General features: G+C 54.8%; 1 protein-coding gene across 2 annotated transcripts in view; it reads left to right on the top strand.

The window, feature by feature from the left end:
• Positions 1-22,148, top strand: part of PPP2R2B (protein phosphatase 2 regulatory subunit Bbeta) — a 403,054-nt gene that overhangs the window by 234,048 nt on the left and 146,858 nt on the right. Inside the window, exon 1 of one of the 2 annotated variants that reach the window (XM_069764075.1) lies at positions 10,296-10,811. The exons of the other annotated variant lie outside the window; for it this stretch is intronic. Within the exon in view, the coding sequence (XP_069620176.1) occupies positions 10,742-10,811 (70 nt within the window). The 5' untranslated portion in view covers positions 10,296-10,741. Of the gene's footprint in view, positions 1-10,295; positions 10,812-22,148 lie in introns of those variants that run through there. 2 annotated transcript variants of the gene reach the window in all.

Below are 22,148 nucleotides of genomic sequence, written 5' to 3'. Positions count from 1 at the left end.
GGCTGGATGTGTCGGCAGCCCCCACACTGCAGCAGTGCTGGGCATGGCATGTGGAGTGGCACTGGTGGCAGCCTGGCTGTATCAGCAGCCCTCACACTGCAGCAGTGCTGGGTATGGCATGTGGGGTGGCACTGGTGGCAGGCTGGCTGTGTCGGCAGCCCCCACACTGCAGCAGTGCTGGGCATGGCATGTGGGGTGGCACTGGTGGCAGGCTGGATGTGTCGGCAGCCCCCACACTGCAGCAGTGCTGGGCATGGCATGTGGAGTGGCACTGGTGGCAGCCTGGCTGTATCAGCAGCCCTCACACTGCAGCAGTGCTGGGTATGGCATGTGGGGTGGCACTGGTGGCAGGCTGGCTGTGTCGGCAGCCCCCACACTGCAGCAGTGCTGGGCATGGCATGTGGGGTGGCACTGATGGCAGGCTGGATGTGTCGGCAGCCCCCACACTGCAGCAGTGCTGGGCATGGCATGTGGAGTGGCACTGGTGGCAGCCTGGCTGTATCAGCAGCCCCCACACTGCAGCAGTGCTGGGTATGGCATGTGGAGTGGCACTGGTGGCAGGCTGGATGTGTCGGCAGTCCCCACTCTGCAGCAGTGCTGGGCATGGCATGTGGGGTGGCACTGGTGGCAGCCTGGCTGTATCAGCAGCCCCCACACTGCAGCAGTGCTGGGTATGGCATGTGGGGTGGCACTGGTGGCAGGCTGGATGTGTCGGCAGTCCCCACTCTGCACAGTGCTGGGCATGGCATGTGGAGTGGCACTGGTGGCAGCCTGGCTGTATCAGCAGCCCCCACACTGCAGCAGTGCTGGGCAAGGCATGTGGAGTGGCACTGGTGGCAGCCTGGCTGTATCAGCAGCCCCCACTCTGCAGCAGTGCTGGGTATGGCATGTGGAGTGGCAGGCTGGCTGTGTCGGCAGCCCCCACACTGCAGCAGTGCTGGGCATGGCATGCGGGGTGGCACTGGTGGCAGGCTGGATGTGTCGGCAGCCCCCACACTGCAGCAGTGCTGGGTATGGCATGTGGGGTGGCACTGGTGGCAGGCTGGATGTGTTGGCAGTCCCCACTCTGCAGCAGTGCTGGGCATGGCATGTGGAGTGGCACTGGTGGCAGGCTGGATGTGTCGGCAGCCCCCCCACACTGCAGCAGTGCTGGGCATGGCATGTGGGGTGGCACTGGTGGCAGGCTGGATGTGTCGGCAGCCCCCACACTGCAGCAGTGCTGGGCATGGCATGTGGGGTGGCACTGGTGGCAGGCTGGATGTGTCGCCAGCCCCCACACTGCAGCAGTGCTGGGCATGGCATGTGGGGTGGCACTGGTGGCAGGCTGGATGTGTTGGCAGCCCCCACACTGCAGCAGTGCTGGGCATGGCATGTGGGGTGGCACTGGTGGCAGGCTGGATGTGTCGGCAGCCCCCACTCTGCAGCAGTGCTGGGCATGGCATGTGGAGTGGCACTGGTGGCAGGCTGGATGTGTCGGCAGTCCCCACTCTGCAGCAGTGCTGGGCATGGCATGTGGGGTGGCACTGGTGGCAGCCTGGCTGTATCAGCAGCCCCCACACTGCAGCAGTGCTGGGTATGGCATGTGGGGTGGCACTGGTGGCAGGCTGGATGTGTCGGCAGTCCCCACTCTGCAGCAGTGCTGGGCATGGCATGTGGAGTGGCACTGGTGGCAGCCTGGCTGTATCGGCAGCCCCCACACTGCAGCAGTGCTGGGCATGGCATGTGGAGTGGCACTGGTGGCAGCCTGGCTGTATCAGCAGCCCCCACACTGCAGCAGTGCTGGGTATGGCATGTGGAGTGGCACTGGTGGCAGGCTGGATGTGTCGGCAGCCCCCACTCTGCAGCAGTGCTGGGTATGGCATGTGGGGTGGCACTGGTGGCAGGCTGGATGTGTCGGCAGCCCCCACTCTGCAGCAGTGCTGGGTATGGCATGTGGAGTGGCACTGGTGGCAGGCTGGCTGTGTCGGCAGCCCCCACACTGCAGCAGTGCTGGGCATGGCATGCGGGGTGGCACTGGTGGCAGGCTGGATGTGTCGGCAGCCCCCACACTGCAGCAGTGCTGGGTATGGCATGTGGAGTGGCACTGGTGGCAGGCTGGATGTGTCGGCAGCCCCCACTCTGCAGCAGTGCTGGGTATGGCATGTGGGGTGGCACTGGTGGCAGGCTGGATGTGTCAGCAGTCCCCACTCTGCAGCAGTGCTGGGCATGGCATGTGGAGTGGCACTGGTGGCAGGCTGGATGTGTCGGCAGCCCCCACTCTGCAGCAGTGCTGGGCATGGCATGTGGGGTGGCACTGGTGGCAGGCTGGATGTGTCGGCAGTCCCCACTCTGCAGCAGTGCTGGGCATGGCATGTGGAGTGGCACTGGTGGCAGGCTGGCTGTGTCGGCAGCCCCCACACTGCAGCAGTGCTGGGCATGGCATGTGGGGTGGCACTGGTGGCAGGCTGGATGTGTCGGCAGCCCCCACACTGCAGCAGTGCTGGGCATGGCATGTGGGGTGGCACTGGTGGCAGGCTGGCTGTGTCGGCAGCCCCCACACTGCAGCAGTGCTGGGCATGGCATGTGGGGTGGCACTGGTGGCAGGCTGGATGTGTTAGCAGCCCCCACACTGCAGCAGTGCTGGGCATGGCATGTGGGGTGGCACTGGTGGCAGGCTGGATGTGTCGGCAACCCCCACACTGCAGCAGTGCTGGGCATGGCATGTGGGGTGGCACTGGTGGCAGGCTGGATGTGTCGGCAGCCCCCACACTGCAGCAGTGCTGGGCATGGCATGTGGAGTGGCACTGGTGGCAGGCTGGCTGTGTCGGCAGCCCCAACACTGCAGCAGTGCTGGGCATGGCATGTGGGGTGGCACTGGTGGCAGGCTGGATGTGTCGGCAACCCCCACACTGCAGCAGTGCTGGGCATGGCATGTGGGGTGGCACTGGTGGCAGGCTGGATGTGTCGGCAGCCCCCACACTGCAGCAGTGCTGGGCATGGCATGTGGGGTGGCACTGGTGGCAGGCTGGCTGTGTCGGCAGCCCCCACACTGCAGCAGTGCTGGGCATGGCATGTGGGGTGGCACTGGTGGCAGGCTGGATGTGTCGGCAGCCCCCACACTGCAGCAGTGCTGGGCATGGCATGTGGGGTGGCACTGGTGGCAGGCTGGATGTGTCGGCAGGCTGGATGTGTCGGCAGCCCCCACACTGCAGCAGTGCTGGGCATGGCATGTGGGGTGGCACTGGTGGCAGGCTGGCTGTGTCGGCAGCCCCCACACTGCAGCAGTGCTGGGCATGGTATGTGGGGTGGCACTGGTGGCAGGCTGGCTGTGTCGGCAGCCCCCACTCTGCAGCAGTGCTGGGCATGGCATGTGGGGTGGCACTGGTGGCAGGCTGGATGTGTCGGCAGCCCTCACACTGCAGCAGTGCTGGGCATGGCATGTGGGGTGGCACTGGTGGCAGGCTGGATGTGTCGGCAACCCCCACACTGCAGCAGTGCTGGGCATGGCATGTGGGGTGGCACTGGTGGCAGGCTGGCTGTGTCGGCAGCCCCCACACTGCAGCAGTGCTGGGCACGGCATGTGGGGTGGCACTGGTGGCAGGCTGGATGTGTCGGCAGCCCCCACACTGCAGCAGTGCTGGGCATGGCATGTGGGGTGGCACTGGTGGCAGGCTGGATGTGTCGGCAGCCCCCACACTGCAGCAGTGCTGGGCATGGCATGTGGGGTGGCACTGGTGGCAGGCTGGATGTGTCGGCAGGCTGGATGTGTCGGCAGCCCCCACACTGCAGCAGTGCTGGGCATGGCATGTGGGGTGGCACTGGTGGCAGGCTGGATGTGTCGGCAGGCTGGATGTGTCGGCAGCCCCCACACTGCAGCAGTGCTGGGCATGGCATGTGGGGTGGCACTGGTGGCAGGCTGGCTGTGTCGGCAGCCCCCACTCTGCAGCAGTGCTGGGCATGTGGGGTGGCACTGGTGGCAGGCTGGATGTGTTGGCAGCCCCCACACTGCAGCAGTGCTGGGCATGGCATGTGGGGTGGCACTGGTGGCAGGCTGGCTGTGTCGGCAGCCCCCACACTGCAGCAGTGCTGGGCATGGCATGTGGGGTGGCACTGGTGGCAGGCTGGCTGTGTCGGCAGCCCCCACACTGCAGCAGTGCTGGGCATGGCATGTGGGGTGGCACTGGTGGCAGGCTGGCTGTGTCGGCAGCCCCCACACTGCATCAGTGCTGGGCATGGCATGTGGGGTGGCACTGGTGGCAGGCTGGCTGTGTCGGCAGCCCCCACACTGCAGCAGTGCTGGGCATGGCATGTGGGGTGGCACTGGTGGCAGGCTGGCTGTGTCGGCAGCCCCCACACTGCAGCAGTGCTGGGCATGGCATGTGGGGTGGCACTGGTGGCAGGCTGGCTGTGTCGGCAGCCCCCACACTGCATCAGTGCTGGGCATGGCATGTGGGGTGGCACTGGTGGCAGGCTGGATGTGTCGGCAGCCCCCACACTGCAGCAGTGCTGGGCATGGCATGTGGGGTGGCACTGGTGGCAGGCTGGATGTGTCGGCAGCCCCCACACTGCAGCAGTGCTGGGCATGGCATGTGGGGTGGCAGGCTGGCTGTGTCGGCAGCCCCCACACTGCAGCAGTGCTGGGCATGGCATGTGGGGTGGCACTGGTGGCAGGCTGGCTGTGTCGGCAGCCCCCACACTGCAGCAGTGCTGGGCATGGCATGTGGGGTGGCACTGGTGGCAGGCTGGCTGTGTCGGCAGCCTCCACACTGCAGCAGTGCTGGGCATGGCATGTGGGGTGGCACTGGTGGCAGGCTGGCTGTGTCGGCAGCCCCCACACTGCAGCAGTGCTGGGCATGGCATGTGGGGTGGCACTGGTGGCAGGCTGGCTGTGTCGGCAGCCCCCACACTGCAGCAGTGCTGGGCATGGCATGTGGGGTGGCACTGGTGGCAGGCTGGATGTGTCGGCAGCCCCCACACTGCAGCAGTGCTGGGCATGGCATGTGGGGTGGCACTGGTGGCAGGCTGGATGTGTCGGCAGCCTCCACACTGCAGCAGTGCTGGGCATGGCATGTGGGGTGGCACTGGTGGCAGGCTGGCTGTGTCGGCAGCCTCCACACTGCAGCAGTGCTGGGCATGGCATGTGGGGTGGCACTGGTGGCAGGCTGGCTGTGTCGGCAGCCCCCACACTGCAGCAGTGCTGGGCATGGCATGTGGGGTGGCACTGGTGGCAGGCTGGCTGTGTCGGCAGCCCCCACACTGCAGCAGTGCTGGGCATGGCATGTGGGGTGGCACTGGTGGCAGGCTGGATGTCGGCAGCCCCCACACTGCAGCAGTGCTGGGCATGGCATGTGGGGTGGCACTGGTGGCAGGCTGGATGTGTCGGCAGCCCCCACACTGCAGCAGTGCTGGGCATGGCATGTAGGGTGGCACTGGTGGCAGGCTGGATGTGTCGGCAGCCCCCACACTGCAGCAGTGCTGGGCATGGCATGTGGGGTGGCACTGGTGGCAGGCTGGCTGTGTCGGCAGCCTCCACACTGCAGCAGTGCTGGGCATGGCATGTGGGGTGGCACTGGTGGCAGGCTGGATGTGTCGGCAGCCCCCACACTGCAGCAGTGCTGGGCATGGCATGTGGGGTGGCACTGGTGGCAGGCTGGCTGTGTCGGCAGCCCCCACACTGCAGCAGTGCTGGGCATGGCATGTGGGGTGGCACTGGTGGCAGGCTGGATGTGTCGGCAGCCCCCACACTGCAGCAGTGCTGGGCATGGCATGTGGGGTGGCACTGGTGGCAGGCTGGATGTGTCGGCAGCCTCCACACTGCAGCAGTGCTGGGCATGGCATGTGGGGTGGCACTGGTGGCAGGCTGGCTGTGTCGGCAGCCTCCACACTGCAGCAGTGCTGGGCATGGCATGTGGGGTGGCACTGGTGGCAGGCTGGCTGTGTCGGCAGCCCCCACACTGCAGCAGTGCTGGGCATGGCATGTGGGGTGGCACTGGTGGCAGGCTGGCTGTGTCGGCAGCCCCCACACTGCAGCAGTGCTGGGCATGGCATGTGGGGTGGCACTGGTGGCAGGCTGGATGTGTCGGCAGCCCCCACACTGCAGCAGTGCTGGGCATGGCATGTGGGGTGGCACTGGTGGCAGGCTGGGTGTGTCGGCAGCCCCCACACTGCAGCAGTGCTGGGCATGGCATGTGGGGTGGCACTGGTGGCAGGCTGGGTGTGTCGGCAGCCCCCACACTGCAGCAGTGCTGGGCATGGCATGTGGGGTGGCACTGGTGGCAGGCTGGCTGTGTCGGCAGCCCCCACACTGCAGCAGTGCTGGGCATGGCATGTGGGGTGGCACTGGTGGCAGGCTGGCTGTGTCGGCAGCCCCCACACTGCAGCAGTGCTGGGCATGGCATGTGGGGTGGCACTGGTGGCAGGCTGGCTGTGTCGGCAGCCCCCACACTGCAGCAGTGCTGGGCATGGCATGTGGGGTGGCACTGGTGGCAGGCTGGATGTGTCGGCAGCCCCCACACTGCAGCAGTGCTGGGCATGGCATGTGGGGTGGCACTGGTGGCAGGCTGGATGTGTCGGCAGCCCCCACACTGCAGCAGTGCTGGGCATGGCATGTGGGGTGGCACTGGTGGCAGGCTGGCTGTGTCGGCAACCCCCACACTGCAGCAGTGCTGGGCATGGCATGTGGGGTGGCACTGGTGGCAGGCTGGATGTGTCGGCAGCCCCCACACTGCAGCAGTGCTGGGCATGGCATGTGGGGTGGCACTGGTGGCAGGCTGGATGTGTCGGCAGCCCCCACACTGCAGCAGTGCTGGGCATGGCATGTGGGGTGGCAGGCTGGCTGTGTCGGCAGCCCCCACACTGCAGCAGTGCTGGGCATGGCATGTGGGGTGGCACTGGTGGCAGGCTGGCTGTGTCGGCAGCCCCCACACTGCAGCAGTGCTGGGCATGGCATGTGGGGTGGCACTGGTGGCAGGCTGGCTGTGTCGGCAGCCTCCACACTGCAGCAGTGCTGGGCATGGCATGTGGGGTGGCACTGGTGGCAGGCTGGCTGTGTCGGCAGCCCCCACACTGCAGCAGTGCTGGGCATGGCATGTGGGGTGGCACTGGTGGCAGGCTGGCTGTGTCGGCAGCCCCCACACTGCAGCAGTGCTGGGCATGGCATGTGGGGTGGCACTGGTGGCAGGCTGGATGTGTCGGCAGCCCCCACACTGCAGCAGTGCTGGGCATGGCATGTGGGGTGGCACTGGTGGCAGGCTGGATGTGTCGGCAGCCTCCACACTGCAGCAGTGCTGGGCATGGCATGTGGGGTGGCACTGGTGGCAGGCTGGCTGTGTCGGCAGCCTCCACACTGCAGCAGTGCTGGGCATGGCATGTGGGGTGGCACTGGTGGCAGGCTGGCTGTGTCGGCAGCCCCCACACTGCAGCAGTGCTGGGCATGGCATGTGGGGTGGCACTGGTGGCAGGCTGGCTGTGTCGGCAGCCCCCACACTGCAGCAGTGCTGGGCATGGCATGTGGGGTGGCACTGGTGGCAGGCTGGATGTGTCGGCAGCCCCCACACTGCAGCAGTGCTGGGCATGGCATGTGGGGTGGCACTGGTGGCAGGCTGGATGTGTCGGCAGCCCCCACACTGCAGCAGTGCTGGGCATGGCATGTGGGGTGGCACTGGTGGCAGGCTGGATGTGTCGGCAGCCCCCACACTGCAGCAGTGCTGGGCATGGCATGTGGGGTGGCACTGGTGGCAGGCTGGCTGTGTCGGCAGCCTCCACACTGCAGCAGTGCTGGGCATGGCATGTGGGGTGGCACTGGTGGCAGGCTGGCTGTGTCGGCAGCCCCCACACTGCAGCAGTGCTGGGCATGGCATGTGGGGTGGCACTGGTGGCAGGCTGGATGTGTCGGCAGCCCCCACACTGCAGCAGTGCTGGGCATGGCATGTGGGGTGGCACTGGTGGCAGGCTGGATGTGTCGGCAGCCCCCACACTGCAGCAGTGCTGGGCATGGCATGTGGGGTGGCACTGGTGGCAGGCTGGCTGTGTCGGCAGCCTCCACACTGCAGCAGTGCTGGGCATGGCATGTGGGGTGGCACTGGTGGCAGGCTGGCTGTGTCGGCAGCCCCCACACTGCAGCAGTGCTGGGCATGGCATGTGGGGTGGCACTGGTGGCAGGCTGGCTGTGTCGGCAGCCCCCACACTGCAGCAGTGCTGGGCATGGCATGTGGGGTGGCACTGGTGGCAGGCTGGCTGTGTCGGCAGCCCCCACACTGCAGCAGTGCTGGGCATGGCATGTGGGGTGGCACTGGTGGCAGGCTGGATGTGTCGGCAGCCCCCACACTGCAGCAGTGCTGGGCATGGCATGTGGGGTGGCACTGGTGGCAGGCTGGATGTGTCGGCAGCCCCCACACTGCAGCAGTGCTGGGCATGGCATGTGGGGTGGCACTGGTGGCAGGCTGGATGTGTCGGCAGCCCCCACACTGCAGCAGTGCTGGGCATGGCATGTGGGGTGGCACTGGTGGCAGGCTGGATGTGTCGGCAGCCCCCACACTGCAGCAGTGCTGGGCATGGCATGTGGGGTGGCACTGGTGGCAGGCTGGCTGTGTCGGCAGCCTCCACACTGCAGCAGTGCTGGGCATGGCATGTGGGGTGGCACTGGTGGCAGGCTGGCTGTGTCGGCAGCCCCCACACTGCAGCAGTGCTGGGCATGGCATGTGGGGTGGCACTGGTGGCAGGCTGGCTGTGTCGGCAGCCCCCACACTGCAGCAGTGCTGGGCATGGCATGTGGGGTGGCACTGGTGGCAGGCTGGATGTGTCGGCAGCCCCCACACTGCAGCAGTGCTGGGCATGGCATGTGGGGTGGCACTGGTGGCAGGCTGGATGTGTCGGCAGCCTCCACACTGCAGCAGTGCTGGGCATGGCATGTGGGGTGGCACTGGTGGCAGGCTGGCTGTGTCGGCAGCCTCCACACTGCAGCAGTGCTGGGCATGGCATGTGGGGTGGCACTGGTGGCAGGCTGGCTGTGTCGGCAGCCCCCACACTGCAGCAGTGCTGGGCATGGCATGTGGGGTGGCACTGGTGGCAGGCTGGCTGTGTCGGCAGCCCCCACACTGCAGCAGTGCTGGGCATGGCATGTGGGGTGGCACTGGTGGCAGGCTGGATGTGTCGGCAGCCCCCACACTGCAGCAGTGCTGGGCATGGCATGTGGGGTGGCACTGGTGGCAGGCTGGATGTGTCGGCAGCCCCCACACTGCAGCAGTGCTGGGCATGGCATGTGGGGTGGCACTGGTGGCAGGCTGGATGTGTCGGCAGCCCCCACACTGCAGCAGTGCTGGGCATGGCATGTGGGGTGGCACTGGTGGCAGGCTGGATGTGTCGGCAGCCCCCACACTGCAGCAGTGCTGGGCATGGCATGTGGGGTGGCACTGGTGGCAGGCTGGCTGTGTCGGCAGCCTCCACACTGCAGCAGTGCTGGGCATGGCATGTGGGGTGGCACTGGTGGCAGGCTGGCTGTGTCGGCAGCCCCCACACTGCAGCAGTGCTGGGCATGGCATGTGGGGTGGCACTGGTGGCAGGCTGGCTGTGTCGGCAGCCCCCACACTGCAGCAGTGCTGGGCATGGCATGTGGGGTGGCACTGGTGGCAGGCTGGATGTGTCGGCAGCCCCCACACTGCAGCAGTGCTGGGCATGGCATGTGGGGTGGCACTGGTGGCAGGCTGGATGTGTCGGCAGCCTCCACACTGCAGCAGTGCTGGGCATGGCATGTGGGGTGGCACTGGTGGCAGGCTGGCTGTGTCTGCAGCCTCCACACTGCAGCAGTGCTGGGCATGGCATGTGGGGTGGCACTGGTGGCAGGCTGGCTGTGTCGGCAGCCCCCACACTGCAGCAGTGCTGGGCATGGCATGTGGGGTGGCACTGGTGGCAGGCTGGCTGTGTCGGCAGCCCCCACACTGCAGCAGTGCTGGGCATGGCATGTGGGGTGGCACTGGTGGCAGGCTGGATGTGTCGGCAGCCCCCACACTGCAGCAGTGCTGGGCATGGCATGTGGGGTGGCACTGGTGGCAGGCTGGATGTGTCGGCAGCCCCCACACTGCAGCAGTGCTGGGCATGGCATGTGGGGTGGCACTGGTGGCAGGCTGGATGTGTCGGCAGCCCCCACACTGCAGCAGTGCTGGGCATGGCATGTGGGGTGGCACTGGTGGCAGGCTGGATGTGTCGGCAGCCCCCACACTGCAGCAGTGCTGGGCATGGCATGTGGGGTGGCACTGGTGGCAGGCTGGATGTGTCGGCAGCCCCCACACTGCAGCAGTGCTGGGCATGGCATGTGGGGTGGCACTGGTGGCAGGCTGGATGTGTCGGCAGCCCCCACACTGCAGCAGTGCTGGGCATGGCATGTGGGGTGGCACTGGTGGCAGGCTGGATGTGTCGGCAGCCCCCACACTGCAGCAGTGCTGGGGAGAGGAGCAGGCTGTGCTGCTGACGCAGAGCAGGAGCTGGAGAGGAGGAGCCTGCGCCCAATGCTGCAGCATCTGCCCGTACCCAGCTCCAGATCGCCAGCACCGGGCAGCAGTGGGCGCGGGGACCTGTTGGGCAGCATGTGCTAGGAGTGCCGCCCAGCCCCTGGCATCGTCTCTAGCATTCTCTGCACACAGTAGTATCGGGCAGTGGCATGGCGTGCCCCGGGCAGCTCCCTCTCCTCCTCTGCTAGAGGCTGCTGGAAGGATCATGGCTGCTGCTCTTATTCTGTCTGCCTTTCAAAAAAGTACACGGGCTGTAAATGGAGGAGGACATTGATACCCGCAAGATTAACAACAGTTTCCTGCGCGATCACAGCTATGCAACAGAAGGTGAGTGGCAGCCAAGATGCGCAGGGTGCGCAGTGCAGTGTGGTGCGGCTCTATGGAGGGCGATGCATCCTGCCATACTGTATGTGGCCATCACAGAGGCCTCACCGCATTCATTATAGTGCATCTCTGTGATCTGTGCCATCCGGTGGAGGTGGAGAAGATGGTTGGTCTGTAGGAACCTGAATTGTTTGCTATGGCAGATTGCAGCAGCCATAAGAGGCTCTGACTTGTGCACTCTTGGGATTAATAGAACATGTCTGCTGTAGAATTGAAAGTAGAACTACTTGAACTGTCCTTAATGTTGCTTCAAGTATAGAATTCTCCTGCTTAGCTGGAGGTCTGACTGGTCACCCATCTGATTTACCTTAGATGGTCCAATACCAGGTCCATATCTATGTCCGGTCCTAGGAGCACATACACTGGGTGATCATGGTCCACTACCTCTGACTGACAGGTCCATATCTATGTCCAGTCCTAGGAGCACATACACTGGGTGATCATGGTCCACTACCTCCGACTGACAGGTCCATATCTATGTCCAGTCCTAGGAGCACATACACTGGGTGATCATGGTCCACTACCTCCGACTGACAGGTCCATATCTATGTCCAGTCCTAGGAGCACATAGACTGGGTGATCATGGTCCACTACCTCTGGCTGACAGGTCCATATCTATGTCCAGTCTTAGGAGCACATACACTGGGTGATCATGGTCCACTACCTCCGACTGACAGGTCCATATCCATGTCCAGTCTTAGGAGCACATAGACTGGGTGATCATGGTCCACTACCTCTGGCTGACAGGTCCATATCTATGTCCAGCCTTGGGAGTACATACACTGGGTGATCATGGTCCACTACCTCTGACTGACAGGTCTATATCTATGTCCAGTCTTAGGAGCACATACACTGGGTGATCATGGTCCACTACCTCTGGCTGACAGGTCCATATCTATGTCCAGTCCTAGAAGCAGATACACTGGGTGATCATGGTCCACTACCTCCGACTGACAGGTCCATCGCTATGTCCAGTCCTACACTGGGTGATCATGGTCCACTACCTCTGACAGGTCCATATCTATGTCCAGTCTTAGGAGCACATACACTGGGTGATCATGGTCCACTACCTCTGACTGACAGGTCCATATCTATGTCCAGTCCTAGGAGCACATAGACTGGGTGATCACTTGCCATGAACCTTGTGTGTCCACAGACTCGTCAACCTACTGAAACCCATCCTTCTAGAACGATGACTGAAAAGTGATGAAATAATTGAGACATTTCACTTTTATCATAACAGCTGTTACAGTGATTTTTTATTTTATTTTGGTGTTAAATTACAGAAGGTTTTCACTATTCTGTGTAGGTGGGGACTTCACTTTACAGTCTATTTTTGTGGGTGGTGTCCTATGTCTGGTAATGGGCTTTGTTCATGAAGAGAGTACAGAATGGGTTAATGTCAGGGAGTTATGTTGGGAATGGTGAGCCATACTATTTTATGGCAAACCTAAAAGAATATGTTGTATTTTACCAATCTAACCATTTCCATCAAGGATACCTTCAGGCTGTGTGGTGTTTCTAGGCCAGGTGTATACCTTGTGCATGGTGTGACTACCTGTTAAGCTAAGGAAGCCATGGGATGGGAGACTACAGCTTTTGGATAAGAGGGGTCTCTGGTGTTTAGCATAAAAATGCAGGTGAATGTAATCCCTAAATACTTGTTGCCTCTTAATGACAGTAAATGGTGGTCATCTCTATTGACCCTTTGGTTGCCTCTATAGCTTCCAGCTTATATCTCCTTACAAGAAGGGTCTGCTGGTTCTAATAAGTTAAATCCTTAATGACCAGATGCATTCATCTAATGGAGGCAGTTGTCCCTTTCATTAGCCTTTTGCCTAAATGTCATTCTCTGGAGGAGAAAATGTATTTGTTGAATTTCAGAATATTACTTCCAGCCTGGGTCTTTCACAGGGTGTGGTGAACAAATGAATGCCAGGACAGCCCTCCATTCCTCACTACATCTTTATTCCACCCTTAGCTTTCGAGTCTTCTTGTAGACCTATAACAATTGTTACTGGACATAGTCAGTGTATACCTTGGCCATCTATTTCCATTAGTATAGTTATTGGCCAGTGAAGGATCAGATGGTGGTCAGTCACACGACTGCTCCGCATCAGTGTGGCCACCTGCCACTTGGCCAGAGACTTCTCCTATCTGAGATGGTTCTGCTGCAGTTCAAAGATTGATATTTCAGGCTTTGCCCTTTAGTTATATAGGAAATTTCATTGCATTTTTTAACCCTTTTTTTGACATTCCTGTTAAGAGCATTATATTGATAGTGTAAATCTATGGGGGTTCAGCGTAAGGATTGATCATTCTTCACACATGGGTGTGGTTGTGGTGGAAAAGCATTTAGTGTTAATTTTTCTTCTGCCATGTATTACATGGCAATGCTCGGCTGACGATTATAAATCTGTTAGTTTTCTGCTCTCCTTGGAGGTTGAGCGAGCCAGTAACCACTGCAGCATGCCCTGACTCCAGTGATGGGCGCCCGGGGACCAGCGTGTGCTATACTTAGCTGTGGCATGTAGTGCGAGGAATGCTGTCTTCATCATACTGGCATCCATTTGTCTTGTCGGTGTACTACAACAGCTAATTTACTCATCCGTCCAATATCTGTCCGGACGTCTCTATACTGTAATCAGGAACTGCAGTCATCTCGAATATGCTGATGGAGGATGCAAGCAATGAGCAGCGTCCTACATGAGAGCAGGAAGGGGACTGTCAGGAAGAATAGACCATCTATATTATCCACGCGTTTTGTGTATTACTCCATCTCTTTGTGTGGAGAAGTCAGCAGGAAGCCACGTGTTGGGAAGATAAATCTGAATGGTGCAGGTTCACACCCATGCTGTTTGTACTAACACTTTTCCAGTCTCCGTTCCACTAAAGCTAATTAGTTAAGGTAACGTTGCCTAGAGGATTCATGTAATATTTCAGTCTCGCAGGTGTGATGGAAAGCAGATCTATCCAGGATCATGGTCATCTGTAGCCCAACAAGATATCTCATTCTAAGAATTGTCAGGTTATGGATAGGTTACAAAAATGCTCTTTGTCACTTCTGGTGCATACAGCGTGTCTTGTTAACCATTACATGTGTACTTTTTACCGGCCATGTTGGGGCTGCAAGCATCCCACACTATTAGTCTTCTACTCTGACGTTGTGATGGCCATTAGCAGTGATTCTCCTTTAGATTTTCACATTGAGCATCTCCTTTTAGAATCAATCAGGAAATCACTTGTTACCTAATGTCCTTGAGTCGTTCTTTTCGTACAAGGCAGTGAATCTGGCTAAGTCTCGATGGGCAGGCTATGACACGCCTAACCGATGCTATGGTGCCCGAAATGAGGGGTGCCCACTTGGATGCGAGAACATTGCATCTTTTTGTAGGCTGCAACACTTTTCTCTTCTATGTACCCCACCACTTTTGTACTATTCTCACTGGGGAAATTAAAGGGGATTACTTCACTTGGAAATTCATGTCCTTTCCTTTAGGTTATCAATAACAGATCGGTGGAGGTCCTACACCCAGAACCCCTACTGATTTAACAATGTGCAGCTATGGCAGTGGTTGGATGTAGACGGTGTATGGAGCTATAACAGCACAGCTCCGTATCTCTGTTCCTTCTCTCTTTAGTTGGAGCTGATCAGAAGCGCCTGAGAGTCGGTACTGGTTAGCATCAGAACTGTCCGAATTTGGTTTACATATGGACGGAACGGCAAATAGCTCGTGTGGTTGTTCCCTGGTATCTATTTGTTATTGGTGACCTAAACCTTGGGCAATCCCCTTAGTTTGACGTTCCATCAGAGCTTGTCAGGTATCCCTTGTTCTGGAGATACAACGGTTTCATTGACTGACCTTTGATGGGCCTGCACCTGCTGATCCTGTAGTAAACTATTACACCTTACAACAGGTTGACACGTTTTATAAGAAACAACAATTTTATGGAGCATGTAGCAATGTATAGAACATATCTATGTCCTCCATCTTTTAGATCCATTTTTAAGGATATAGGAATTGACATGTGATTTTTGCGCAGACTAAAGCCTTGTATGCGTCCATGATAGTGATGGTTATTGCTCCAGAGAGCTTACAGACTGGCACAGTCGCGGTGTATTATCACGCTGCGCTGAAGGCTTCATTGCATGTAAATACATCAGACCTGTAGGGTTTATATGGTCCCGTGATGGGGGGTCTTCCATGTTTCTTCTCTTGATTGCCTTGTGGAACTTTGTCCTCTGTGGGTAGGACGTGCGCGCCAGCTGTCTGAATTTAGCAACTTGTTGGCCCAGAGGCTTGCTCTCTGAGAACATTCTAATATAATGCAAATTCCCTATTGATCCAGAGCCCTTCATTTTGGCTACAATGGAATTTTCATTAATGAACATCCCCTGAATGGTCACATTGGATCAAAACAATTATCCCTGGCCAGGAACTAATTACAGTTGCCTTTTAGCTGACACGCATGGCTTATTTGAATAATAGATTTGGTGCAGGATTTTGCTCGTCGATTCTCCGTACTTAAATGCTGCGGACAGAAATCATAGACTCCTATAAAATCAGTTTGGCATGTGGAACGTTCCATTGTCGGGAGATAATTTAGATTGCTTTTTTGTGAAGTATTACATGAACCACTTAAAGCGTACCCATCACTCTACTTTTCAGTAAAATAATCTGCCATGTTATACTTATTAATTACGTTGCACATTGTAATTGGGGTCACCGTTTTAATTTGACTGCTTCACTTGCATGCCATGGTTTGCTAACTTATACTGTAGATAAAAATGACAAGTGATTGCCACTCGGGCAAGGAAAGTGAGAGAATTCATGATCCAGTAATCTTAAAGGCGCTGTCAGACGGCTGTATAACACTGACATTGATTGCAATGCTCGGACTGGCCGGATGCTCTCCTTACCCAAGCATGACGGCTTCATTTATTTCTACGCAGCTGTCACACTTTTGGTAGGAGAGCCGCTGGCCAGTCTGAGCATTGTGATGCCATCGTTGTCCGTGTTTTATGGCCGTCTGACTGCGCCCCAACTTGCTTTCACTGGAGAACCCCTTTATCACCTATCCACAGGCTATCGTACCCACCGATTTGGCAGAAATGGGAACTGTTGTCTTTGATGGGGACCTGTTATCTCCAAATAGAATGGAGCGGCAGATTGAATGCCTGAACTCAGCCCCGTTCATGCTCTATGGTCCTGCTGGAAAAGGGAATGAATGGAGTAGCAGGAAAGCATGCAAACTACTGCTCCATTCTATCAAAGGTAAAAGTACTCCTTTCTGCTGACCAGTGGGGGTCCGACTAGGATCCCTGTTGTGAATTCTGCTTTTGGGTTCCCTCCAGTGGTTGTAGGTGGGAATGCAGTTGTCCCTGAGTCGCAGTCCTGGCCAGGTGTATCTGCTGATTGCAGTTCTGACTGGGATATTTAGGTGTGCAGGATTCATTAGTCCTTGCCAGTTGTCCATGGTTCTGGGAGGTTTTGGATCTTTGTCTGGTTCCTCCAGCCTTGCTGCCATTTCAGCAAAGATAAGTGTCTGGTTTTTGTTTCTGTGGCACGCATGCTGTGTGCTTAATAATTCTGTGCTATTCATTTGTTTTCTCTTGTCCAGCTTAGATTGAGTCAGTGTTTTTCTCTGTCTTGCTGGATTCTCTGGAGTTGCAGATATACGCTCCACATCTTTAGTTAGATGGTGGAGTTTTTTTTGTATTTTCTGCTGTGGATATTTTTGGAAGGGTTTTAATACTGACCGCTTAGTATTCTATCCTATCCTTTCCTATTTTAGCTAGAGTGGCCTCTTTTGCTAAATCCTGTTTCCTGCCTGTGTGTCTTTTCCTCTACTACTCACAGTCAATATTTGTGGGGGGCTGCCTATCCTTTGGGGTTCTGCTCTGAGGCAAGGTAGTTTTCCTATTTTCATCTATAGGGGTATTTAGTCCTCCGGCTGTGTCGAGGTATCTAGGATTTGTTAGGCACACCCCACGGCTACTTCTAGTTGCGGTGATAAGTTCAGGATTTGCAGTCAGTATAGTTTCCACCAACTCCAGAGAAAGTTCCATGCGGCTCCAAGGTCACCGGATCATAACAGATCCCCCATATAGCATTAACTTATCACTTCTCTCTTGGATTCACTGAACATTCTCTTTAATGCTAAGATGTACCATGAGAGAAATGGAGTACCATGAGAGCCAATGCCCAACCTTTAAGATTAGTAGTAGTAGTTTTAAGGGGTAAAAAAGTGAGATATTGGCTGGGTGGGCTAGCTTGACCAGTTTTCAACCATCTCTCCCAATATGTGACGGTAAGTTTGAAGGCATCGGTGCAATTTTTATTAAAGGATAATATTCTCTACAGATGCCAGTGATGATGTCCCTCGGCACTGGTGTCCTTTGCAGTTTGAAAGGTTGCCATCTTAAGCCCAAATGATGCCAATTGACTTCATTGGGTGCTATTGAATACTTCCCTACTGCTACACAAAATTATTAATCCATCTGCGATGGTGGCAGGACAGAATGATGACCTCTACCAGAGTTGCCCAAGCTAGCCAGCCTCATCAGGACAAGGGCTTCCATTCTTAGCTCAGTTCCTATATTGTACCATTGACAGTGAATTTGTGTAGTGTCACTGTTGCTGTGGAAATGAGGTTCTCCATTTCAGGTTTACACCACATCCTTTGTTCTTTGAGATTATTTGTTTGTCTTGTTTTAAGTGGCTGTTGTTATATTTCAGACTTGACCCTCTCATTCTAACATACTCGTGACACCGAGATGCTCTACTTCAGGTGCCATTATTTCTGTACTGACTGAACGGCGCTCTTCATATTTGACGTTCCTGATCCTTCTTTAGAGATGCTGTTCTTGTCTGACAGCTTTTTTGTTAAAAAAAAAAAAAAAAAAAAAAAAAGTGACGTTTTCTCATTAAAAAAGTTACCGTAATTGTCAGTTTATGCGTGCAGTGTAGAATTTGTTTATTGAGAGATTACCAGTAAAATGTGTGAGAAAATGTTGGCTCTTGTATCATAATTTACACTGGGGTGTAATGTTAGGACTATGCTGCCGTTATAGTTTGCAGTATGTGCAGAACCACCATGAAGGCAAGGTATGTGCAAGCTAATTTTTGTACAGCCTACGTTTTAGGTGGCCAGTTTTGATGTAATTACATAAATGGCAAAAAAAAAAGTGAGCGCCCGCTATACAATTGTATGTTAAAATATTCCAAACCGCATAAATCAATAGTCCAAGCGAATATAAGAAACTTTTGTAATATATTTATCAGAGAAATGTGCTTCTTTTTTCCTCTTATAAACCACTTTACTTCTCCTCGCTTCTGCCTCCTGAATGCTCTGTAAAAAACCTCATGCTTCTTGGTCAAAGCAGGAGTGTTGGTGTTGGTGAATGGAACGTATAACCTATGGTGATTTAAAGGGGCGAGCAGAAATGAGTTGTTTGAAGCTCACGGTCCCTTCAAGCACTCCTATTATATTTCTGTAAAGTGCTGGATTCACAGCCACACCGCTCAGTACTGCTTGTTGTCATTCATGCTGGTGTATATGGTCTTCCTTGTTGCAGTTTCTGAGCATGTGCTACAGAGTAAGAAAAGCATTAATCCGTTATGTCTGTGTGCAGTGTATGGGAGACATCATAGCAGCTAGTTTCCTCCCACTATGAGAGGACTAAAAATTAGAGCTCGCATGAAAAACAAAATGGTGAGAAATGTGAGATAAGTCATATAATTCCAGAAATGATGCTATTCCTCTTTCATTATAAGTCAGCATCTAGTTGTTGTGCTAAAGTATATTGCTGTAGTTGGTACACAGCAATGCTAGTGATGCCTATCTGTAGTCTGAGGCTATGTGCACACGTTGCGTATTTGCCTGCGGATCCGCAGTGCATTGGCCGCTGTGGATTTGCAGCAGTTTTCCATGCGGTTTACAGTACCATGTAAACCTATGGAAAACAAAATCTGCTGTGCACATGAAAATACCGCGCGGCAACGTAGCGTTGTATTTTCCGCAGCATGTCAATTCTTTGTGCGCATTCCGCAGGTTTTACACCTGCTCCTCAATAGGAATCCACAGTAAATCCGCGGGAAATGTGTGTTTTACCTGCGAATTTTTCAAAAACTGAGCGGAAAAATCCGCACAGAAATCCGCAACGTGGGCACATAGCCTTAGTCTGCCATTATTGCATGGCCCTTTGCCTGGTCAGCGTTCCCAAGAAATGTTTCCTTGTATTGGCCAGAGCAGGGGAGCAGAACCTGCATTCGGGAAGCATTACCGTTCTGTTTGGCCCACAACCATCGGCATATTGTTTGCTCACCTGTATATTCCATGTGTTGCACCATAGGGACGGGTCTTCATGAATAGTGTGCTATGTGCTAATCTCTGCACCAGCCATATTTTGCCAAAATCGGAGAGTCCTATCTCCTATAGCACAGAAAGGACTATTTCAGCTTTCGGCATAAGCACAATGTCAAGAGCTGAATTTGTATTTTGAACTTAAAACGTATGATAGATTGGAGCCCTAAAAAATGGAACCGGCGTCGGACTTAGAAGCTATTTATTTGTCAGATAAAACCAAGCCAGTGGGTCTCAATATTACCAATGTGACCCTTGGACCACCCCTGGTCTAACATTTGAGATTTCTTATTGCATTTCCACCTTTTTAAAGTGAATGCATGATAAACTGTGCTTCTTCCCTCACCACCCACCCAGGTCATATTTGTGAAGCCTTCAGCATTTTGTCTGACGCCTGCAATCCCCCCTTTGATTGGGCATATACCTGTACATGGGTTATTGTGATCACTGTCTTGATAAAATATCCTTTGTTCTTTACATAGTAGTACAGGCTCACTAATTTACTGACATGGCATTGTCATAACCGGGAAAATGGATTACTGGAGTAATTAAATTTGTTGGACCTTTTTGAGGAAACGTTGTAACTTATGGTTTCTGCAATGTCATTGATTCCATATATATCATTCTATAGATCAGCTGCATGTTCATACTGAATTAATTTGTCGGGGGAAGGAGCGATAACAGTGCAGGAACTATACTTGATGATAAGCACAACCTGATGCAGGTCTACTCTGTATATGTTTAGGGCTAAGGAAAAATGAGAAATTTTCATAGCTGAACATGATGGCTCCCCGGTGAGAAAAGAATAGAACACCATTAAATACACAGGCGCTTCGGGGAGTATACACATAAAGAAGTGGCTGTTGGCTCCTAACCGTATTTTAATGAAGGTGTCTCATGCATATTGAGTAACTGCGTGTAAGTTGGATTTCTAAGCGGTGATATTTTTAGCCCCATTGTGCCATCAAGTCATAGTGTAATTGCTTTGATAATTGTAAGCGATAATGGCTCTAAGCTCCGAGTGGCCAGACTGCAAAAAATAATCTACACTTGTTTCATTTTAATAACTCTGATGTAATAACCATTGCTTCCCTATAGTGTGCAACCCAATAGCCCCAAGGATTAAGCTTATTTTAGAAGGAAGAACAAATTGCACATTAAATAACCATGAATGCTTTAGGTAGATAAGTAACTTCTGATAACTTAAGGTGGTTGTCCACTACTTGGACAATCCCTTCTCAATCCCTATGTTCCCCCATGTGAAATAACAGCCTATACTGACCATCGGTGTAGGCGCCGTAGCAATAATGTTGGCACCTGGGTTCTGTGCCGATCAGTAGACGCTCCACTCTTGCCTCCTTTGGACGAAACTAGTCCAGAAGAAATGAGAGCTGCTGCTTTCGGACTTCCTCTCGATCAATTTTTTTTTTTTTGTTCGAAGTCAGCCAGGCTGATGTGGCATAATAATGTCACTTATATATATATTTTTTTTACATCTGGGAAATAGTGCGTTAAAGAGGATATCCGGGACATAGCAACTACATGCCTATTTTATTTTTTAACAGAAGCGACAACCTGTCTGGTGTACCCGACGCCTGTCATTTGCCGCTCAGGCCAGAGATTCGGCTACTCCCCTTCAACGGAGAATCCGTTTCTCTTCCTGTTGATAGGGTGGATCTACTGGTGTCATGCTGATTGACAGCCAGCTCTCCACTGCCTAATTGGGGGAAGCCGGCTGTCAATCAGCGTGACACCAGTAGTTCCACCCTGTCAGCAGGAAGAGAAGCTGCTGCCCTGTAGATGGGGACCACTGTCTTTCTTTTTACCTTTACTGTACACTAATTGACCAGGAAAGCTCTGGCTTACCATTCATTCACCTACTATGTAGATCATTTGCTTGCCATCTGAAAAGCGTGTATGGACCGGATGGCTGTGCATAGGGGTAACTGAAAGGCGTTATACTCAGTGTAGTGGTCCGTTATTTATTTATATTCACCTTATTTTCTATAAAAAAACATTTTGAAGAGATTGCCTGTTCACACGTGAAGCATGGTGACAGACATGTAGAAGATGATCCTGTGGATCAGTTTCAGTGAGACTTTTGCTGCTGTTTTATTCCTGACATATTACCCAGAAGGTTTCAATGGTAATGTGACCCTCCCCCATTGAGATGCACTGCAGTTTTCAGGACCATGGACAGCGGAGCATTGTTTTGCATTCCCTCTGTTCAAGGTTTTTGTGCAGCTTGCTATGTCATCACTTAGGATGTTAGGCAGCCATCATGCGCCTGCTAATGATGAGCATTAAACGGGGGGGCATCATTGCAGACAGGAATTCTAGGAACCATCAGATCTTATATAGAATCCCATATTATGTAACTGTGAACACCAACATATACCTGGAAAATGAAACCTTAGGAATTTGACTCTCCTCCATTTCCAAACATGAGCGAGCTTCTTGTAGGTGATCACATCTCATTGTGTTCTTTGCTGCTTAATATATGATAAATTTGGTAAAAACAACTGGCACATCTTGTGTTCCAAAAAGATCTCCATATTTAATAATGTTCAGTGATGCTGTGCCCAGAACTGGTGGGTTATGCCATATAAATATCAGATGATGCTACTGTACGCGCCACGGTATTCGTCTGCCACAGTCTGATTCCCTGTCCTCGGGGCACAACCCTTTGATTCATTCCATGCAATTTCCGTTCCGTGTAGCTCCCGCCCCGACTTAGGACATCGCATTGGCAGCAGCAGTTTTTCTACACAATTGTGGAATGAAAATGAAGTGCAGTCAGTCTCTCGCCTTAGGCCACAATGTAAGCGTTTCCCAAGCTATTTCAAGATGGTTAACTGCTGTGCCAATAAATTTTGCAGCAAGACCTAGTAATTGTTCTGCAGGATAAAGAAT

The sequence above is a fragment of the Ranitomeya imitator genome, chromosome 4, assembly GCF_032444005.1.
Source record: "Ranitomeya imitator isolate aRanImi1 chromosome 4, aRanImi1.pri, whole genome shotgun sequence".
Taxonomy (NCBI): domain Eukaryota; kingdom Metazoa; phylum Chordata; class Amphibia; order Anura; family Dendrobatidae; genus Ranitomeya; species Ranitomeya imitator.
The sequence above is the reverse complement of the archived record's forward strand: the minus strand, read 5'-3'. Positions and strand labels throughout refer to the sequence as shown.